Raw genomic sequence first — 8339 nt, forward strand, 5'->3', positions numbered from 1 at the left:
TGTGCAAAATACACGAATATCATAATTAAATTATTATTAATACATAAAATTATTATTAACTATAAATCACTATAGCGAGCATCGCTTAGACCGAGATACTGGTTACAACAAGTAAAACATTAGGTCCTGGCACGGCACATGTGATTGTATGTTAAAATATACGTCCTTAACGAGTAAAATAAAGCTAACTACGAACAGGTACCTGCAAGATAAGAACTATTTTCGTATTTAGGTCGATTAATCATTGACATACATTATCTTTAGTTGTGTAAATATGGGTTACTTATTAATAATAAATAGTATAAAAAACTTGTCATGGAAAAACGGATAAAACAAATAAGGTATTGTAGCACCCAATACTGATATTCGAATAATTATTACATCTCTAGTTATAAATAATAAGTATATAGATAATGGGATTGATTTCCGTTGCATTTGTGTGTAATGTTAATCACTATTAATAACTCTATATATAAGAATACGGACAACGGATATATTAAACATATATCCTAACTCATGACCATTATTGTTGTGAATTGTTAAGTATAGTCAACACTAAATTGTTTAATACCATCGTGAATAAATGTAAACTATTAACTTTAACTAAAAGATAGCATTTTGAAATATTTAATTTCAATTTTGATTGTTTCCCTGAATCTTAAATTTCATTATACTACTATTTGGCGTATGCTGAATACATTTTTACGACTACATCATTGGATTGATGCATTTATGGTAATGTATATCCGTATATTGAATAATGATTGTTGCGACACTAGAAAATAATGTGTCCAATATTTTAATTTTCATTGATGTTATCTCAACACAGTTATAAAATGTGAAAAATATCGTAATAAAAGTCATTATGGTTTTAATTAAGTATTCAAGTGATTTTTTTTTTTAATTACGATTTCAATGAAATAAAATGATCGACTGATTAAATCATTTTTATAGTTTTCAATGCACTTACATGGACACGTAAATCCGAATTTCAAACATGTTAGAAATTGAATGAAACCTAACTAGATACAATCGTAATAGTACCGGTTAGAGGAATACCAATAACTCAAAGAATTGATGAATGCACAATAAACTCGATTGGTTTTATATTCTGCATACGAAGGATAAGTATAGTAATCGCTGTAAAGGTTTGCGCATTACAAGCAATATATTGGAATATATATAAGTTTTATGCAGGTACGCGCAACGAATGTTTAGTCGTTTTATTCAACAAGCGCTATTTAAAAATGAGAATAATCAACGTAATTGTTATAATTTACTTATACTTTTCCATGTTATAATGGGTCCATAAAAACGGGCATGGCCGTTTTCGACCAAAAATGTAACCCTTTCCTTTTCGGCCGATTCACTTTTAGACCAAAACAAAAAATGATATAATAAATTTAAAATAATAAAATAATGATTTACAATTGTTGTCAATAATTATTAAAATATTAATATAAAAAAAAAACGATACTTTGTATCTAGTTTTGATTTCTTATCGTAATGAAAATTGTTTGCATTTTTTTTTCGAAAAATCGGAACTTTAATTTAAAAATTTTAGGACTTCGCTCGTTACGCCTACCGGCTCCATTCACAAACTCGAGTGCCACTGCGTGGCACTTTTCGGGGAGATGGGGCTTCGCCTTAAGGAGAATTATAGTCTAAGCCTAACCTAGTTTTTGTACAAACCTTGATACTGTTGAAAATGGGATTATGTTCTGTATGTGAACCTAAAACCTCGCTACGCGAGTAAAACCCTGAATCGTCAATAATATATTATAGTATTTTCCATAATAATCAAACATTGTATATCATTAATTTATTATTTTTAATTAAGTATATAAATTTTTGTTTTGGTCGAAAAAGGAATCGGCCTATTTTAAATTTGGTCGAAAAATGAATCGATCGAAAAGGGAAGGGTACGGTTTTGGTCGAAAACTGACTCGCCTATAGAAACGCAATATGCTGCAATATGCTATGTATATGGGTGTTTTGTTTAGTCTCAACGTTTTTCACGCAGGATTGTTCAGTGGAATATATATTTGTGACATGGTATTGGGAAAAAATATCCTGTAGTAAAATATCCAAGTCAAAATATCCAAGGTTAAAATATCCAATGGATAAAATATCTAGGGATAAAATAACCAATATAAAGGACAAAATATCTAAATAAAAAAAATTATTAAAATCTGTATTATTAATACCTGTATAATTCTTTTTATTTAAATATATTATTGTTCATTTTTGGATCATATTTTAATGACATTTAACATTAATAATACTTTATAATACAATTATAAAATAATAATAAAAATAATATTTTGTGTTACATAATAATTATACCTTTAGCTTTATGTAGTGCGTTACAACGTAACATAGTTATATTTTTACTAATATTATTTTATGACTATATTATAAAATATTAAGTAATGTTAATTTCAATTTAAAATTGAACAATGTATCTAAATAAAAAATAAATAAAAAAATTATGTTGTTACAGATATACAGATTTTTCTTGTTTGGATATTTTGTCCTATACATTGGTTATTTTATCCCTGGATATTTTAGTACAGGATATTTTGTCCTAGATTCTTGTGACATACAAGTATAATTTTATAACACATTTAAATCAAATAGTTATTTTGGATCAGAAAAGTAAAAAAACAAATTTTAGATATCAGTAAATAAGAATGAAATGCTGGCGTGGAAATAAAAAAATACATGTGTTGGTATTCAAAGATATTAAGTACATTTTTCGATAGGTTTTGTGGATTTCCCGTGCAGTAAACTTAACCAATTTTATAGCTAATAAAAATGCATATGCAAATAATCTTTGATTTTGTAGTGCACAACTGAACGTCGTATTCTCAAGGTGTATTGTAAAATTACTCATGATCTCATTATTTTAATAAAAATAAAAAACCAAATGTTATTATTTGGAATTGATAAAATTAAAATAAAAAATGTAATTTCGTCATATTGAATACAGATACCTGAATAAAAGAGAAAAATGTAAGACTTAACCGTATCATTAGTATATTTAACGTATTTTTTATTTAAACGCACGTTGATCTTCAACATTTTTTTTTTAATTTTAAATTTATTTCTTAATCTTTTGAATACAAAATTTAATAGGTATGTATATTTGTGAATGATAAATTAGGTACATGGATAGAGACATAGAGCTTACGTTTAGGAGTACATTCAATCCTTTCCCCCTCAAATTTGTAACGAATTTAGAAAAAACGTATTGCTTAATATTTTTATATAATTTAAGTTTAACATTATAAATATTTTCCAGGGTTATTTATATACTATAAACCATTGTCGATCTATGTAGTACTATAAAATTAATTATTACCAAAATTATCTTATGAAATAAATACATTTGAAATACGTGAGAGAAAAAATATTGAACCTCCCATCCAAAAAAAAAATGAAGCACACTACTGCGTATGGCTAAATGCCTTGCTTGTGAGAAATGAAGACAACACGATTTTTTACATGAATATTATATTTCATTAAAATTACATTATTCTTTTATAGAACACGTAATTAATTGAATTAATAGGCTGTAAATAGGTATTCCAGCAGATAATTTAGTTATTTTTAGAATTCAATTTAAATGAGTATAGAATACATTGGTTTTACAATAATGAAAAACCAAAAGTCTTATTTGGTCTAATTAGTTTTATTTTTAATAATGTATCTTAATAAAACAGAAATAAAACGCGTAAAGTACTGTAAAAAAGCACTTTCAATTTTTTTAGTCCACATTTTTTAAATTTTTTTTTTAATAGTATTTAACAAAATTTGCAATATATTTACTTAACACATTCTAAATAATTCAATTAATTTTTCCTCACTTAAATGTAAATTATGTTAATAATTACATTAGACACATGTCAAATATTTTAATATATCATACACTATCAATAAAATTATTCAACACCGTTATCCTCTAAAATTACACATATAATGATTATTCTTTGATTATAGTACACTTAATTCCTTTAAATTAATATACTAATCTTCTAATATTTCCTTGTTTATTTTTCATAACACAAATACTCATTTCCTTAATTCATAGGTGTTTCTTTAATATATAGATATATTAGATACCGTCATGTTCATAAAATCCTCCGGTATTTTAGATATATGATTTTTAAATAAATTTGTTTGTTATTCTTGTTCTTTGTTTTTTATAATGTTTTTTATTAATTAATTTATTTATTTATTAAAAAAAAATTTCGGATATATTCAATTAGTTTTAATATTATTGAGATATATTGTTTGTCTTTCAAAGTACATACCTACAAAGTATAACCTACATATTTATTCTTATTTACCTACATTGCTACAACACTTAAAATGTTTTAAAATAAATTGGTAGTTGGTTTTTCAAACAAAAGTATATTATTAAAATTTGAAATTGAATATTAAAACTAGGTATAAAATAGATTTATATTAAGCTTTACGTATTTTTAAATCAAAAATTGAATATTTTAAAAGTAATTTATTCACGCCCATTGGATTTTGACAATCCAATCACAACAGACTTAATTTATAAAAATGTGCTGTTTTATTTGGCAAGGTTGCAGATGCGTCTGTCATATTAAACTTTAATTTTCACAATTAATACACTAAGTAAAATTTTTTTAATGGTGATTAATTGTTAACAATTTAGACGGATATAATTTGCGTTGTTTAAAATTTAAGTTGTTAAAAATTTAAATTACGTGGTTTAATAGTTTAAGATGAATGATGAATTAAAAATCATAAAGAACAATCGTCATGAATAAGTTTGTTTATTAAAAAAATCAAAAACCCAGAAAAATTAATAAGTCCTACATGATAAATGTATGAGGATCAAATATAAGCAATAAGCAATAAGCAATAAGCAATTACAAATATTATTGTATAATATTATTTGACCATATCTTTATGATGTTTTAAAATGTCTATATATTTATATGATACTGTTATCGGCTGTATAACAATTAAACCATGACATGAGTAAGAAATTTAAATAAGTATTGATCTTGAAGTTATGATTTATTAAAGTAACTAAATAATACGTAGACATGTTAGATACATCTAATTCAATTATGTATATTTTAATATCTTGATTTGTTTTTAAGATGGTCGAACAAACTTTCTATTTTAAGACTGAAACCAAAAGAGAGTTCGAGAAGTTTAAAATAAAACAATAATATACAAATAAAAAAAATTATTAACTTTGAAATTTTATCTTGGTAAGTAATAATATAAACCAGGTAAAATACTGTATTTTATCAGAAAAAAAAGGTACATTATAAGTTTTTTTCTTAACACCATGGGCATACTTATTTAATTAGGTATCTAAATAGAACATTATAATTCAATCCAGCCTATATAATAAATAACTGAATACGATGAACTACTTATTTTTTATTAAATATCATTGTACATTTATAATTATTATACAATATTAATACTTACAGCCATTGAATACTGTTTGTCTGTACGATACAAATTGATAGCACAATGAATACGGATTTCCGACTCCACATTACGAGTTTAATTATTTCCACGTACAATCTTTTGAAGTACAAAATAATTGCTCGAAGCCATAAACTTGGATATTGAAAAATTACATCTCTTTGATGTTATGCACTTCGCATTTTTCTTATTTCGAGAAATTTTTTCGGACTGATCAATTGTAGGTCATATATATACACTGATGGTCTTCATAGTCACAATGTTGTCGCATTTTTATAATCCAATCGAAATAACGTTAACGATAGCTACATCAATGATTTCACATAGAATAGATTAATCGTTTTTAATATTAAAAAAAGAAAAAAGAAATAAAAGATAAATAATATAACACTTTAAATAATATTTACAACTGCATACAGTTTATAATTTAGAGTAATGACGGATAAATATTTAAATTTAAAAAATGTGTACCTTAAACTACAATCTTTACTTAATATTTTAATTATATCATACGTAAATACGGAATAAAGAATTAACGATATTCAGTAGACCTTCCACGAGGATACAGACTAACAGGTATCTTGTTACATGAACAACTGACTTGACACTAGGTGGTAAATTACTCTCTTATAGACTAGTTTTTCTTACTTTTGTTTAACGGCCCAAATTATTTCATTTGGGGGGAAATATATGTTTGTGGGAGTGTGCAAGTGTGAGTGTGCGCGTGCGTGCGTACGTACGTGTGTGTGTGTGTGTGTGTAAGTGTGTATGTGCGAACGTTTACATTTAATAAAGATTTATGCAAAACAAAATAAATCACAGATAATGACAAAGAATTAAATCCGTTATTCATTCATTTAAGTATTAAATAACCCACCGACACGCACAGAAAAAATGGGTACTTACACGCAATCATCAGTGATATGGGATTCGTATTTAGGTTTAAAGACAGTGATAAATCAAGGATTTTTTTTTTTAACATATTAATGGTTTTTATTAACACTAAAATAGAATAATATTACATTTTTATAGAAATAGTGAAGTTTTACAAAAACAGTTTTAATTTAAAATTGTTTTAACACATATCTTTGTTTTTTATAAAAAATGTATACATTAAATATCTAATAACTATTACTAATAATGCCATAAAGCATGAACATCTATTTGAGTACCTAATTCTATTTTTTAAACTATGTACTCATTTTTGAAATTAAACGATTCTTTTTGATAACAACAATAAATTAAGATTTTAGATTCTAAGTGAAGCGAAGAATCTTATGGTTTTACAAGCTTTGTTTTTTTCTTTTCTGTAAACACTTTTTCGAATAGATATACTGATCCAAAAATGTCATCTAACAATTATTTAAATTAAAAATTATCTTATGGTGGTACTTTAGAGAGTTAATTTTTCCAAGATCTTAATAATTTATAGCATGAGAAAAACTGTCGAAAACCCGAATAAAAACGTGAAAAGTGCTCTGAAAATGAGACTTTCACTTTTCATGTGAATTATTTAGTCATAACTCCAAAAGTAATGTGACTAAAAACTTAAAACTTTAACCTTATATCAAAGAAATGTTTTCTCATGTTTGAAAATATTTAAAAAAAAGGTTTAACACATTTGGTTTAAATATAAAATATTAGTTTTAAAATATAAAGTTTAATGTAATGACAATTTTTTTTTCTAGATATTAATACTTGAAAATGTAATATCACCTTACTCATTTACTTAGGTTACAGAAAAAATTTTAAAAATCAATGGTTAGGATTTGATTTTATAAGCGTTTAGTATAATTTATTAGCTCTATGATTTTTACGGAATTTACTATTTTTACATAAATTTTCAACTTAAAATGTAACTTATTTACTATTTACTAATCTTAATTAGTAACATAATGAAATTTTGGATACAGATGGAATATTTTCAGAATCTTTGGACAAAAAAAATTTCCCTTCATCAAATAAGGGCTTTAAAACGGATAATAAAAAAAAAACTACCAATAATTAGATTTGCTTAGTTTAATTTTCATTAAAAAAAAGAACATTTTCCACACGTAGTATTTGGTCAAAAAATCTACGGACAAAATATTCACACTAAAATATTCAACGAAAAATAATCCATTATAATCACACAAATAAAATCATATTATAGGTAATGATTAAAATTAAACCAAATTAAACTAAAACTACCCAATACTTAATACTACCAATTGTTAATATACTTCAACTATCCATTGTTTTATCACTTGACATTTTTTCTATTTGGTTTCGGGTTATATAGGTATTGATTATTTTTCCATTAAGTGTGGTTTAATGTTTAGTTTTCCAAAGATATTTGAAAAACTTAATACTTTGAAAAAATGTCAATGGATGTCCACCAAATTTTAATAAAAACAGATTTTCATAATAACAGAGTAGGATTTTTAATACACAGTCGAATTAGTAATATAGTATGGCACTGGGGGTATTTATTTTTTCCCGAAATTCCGACGATAACATATTAACAGAATACACCCATTATTATACAATTATTTTTCGTAATTATAAAGTAAATAATTTTCCAATTTTTTTTGCATACGTTTGATGTTTTCTAATAAAACACTACAAAATTAGCCACCCTCAAATTTTGCCGCCCTAGGCAGCTGCCTACAGTGCCTAATGGGAAATCGGCCTCTGCTTATAACTCAATAATTTAAAATATTATATGTTAATTCATACAACGAGTACCAACCTAGGCTCCTTATCTAAAAATGAGATTGGTTGATAAGAGACAAAACAAGAAATTAATTAATTTTTTTAATTTCCTTAAATCTCATACAACGATATTTGCTGATGATATAACTGTAAACATTGAA

General features: G+C 25.1%; 1 protein-coding gene across 2 annotated transcripts in view; it reads right to left on the reverse strand.

Annotated features, from left to right (window-relative positions):
• LOC112687873 (protein Wnt-11b-like) overlaps positions 1-6079 on the reverse strand; it is a 42370-nt gene extending 36291 nt beyond the window's left edge. The window contains exons 1-2 of one of the 2 annotated variants that reach the window (XM_025560837.1): positions 5956-6079; positions 5485-5789 (exon numbers count right to left, since the gene is read on the reverse strand). In XM_025560837.1, coding sequence (XP_025416622.1) covers positions 5485-5555 — 71 coding nt within the window. In that variant the 5' untranslated portion in view covers positions 5556-5789; positions 5956-6079. Of the gene's footprint in view, positions 1-5484 lie in introns of both variants that reach the window. The other variant, XM_025560836.1, reaches the window with a different exon arrangement.
• Positions 6080-8339: the final 2260 nt, after the last annotated feature.

This window comes from Sipha flava, unplaced genomic scaffold (genome assembly GCF_003268045.1).
Source record: "Sipha flava isolate LNK unplaced genomic scaffold, YSA_version1 36_pilon_pilon, whole genome shotgun sequence".
Lineage (NCBI taxonomy): Eukaryota > Metazoa > Arthropoda > Insecta > Hemiptera > Aphididae > Sipha > Sipha flava.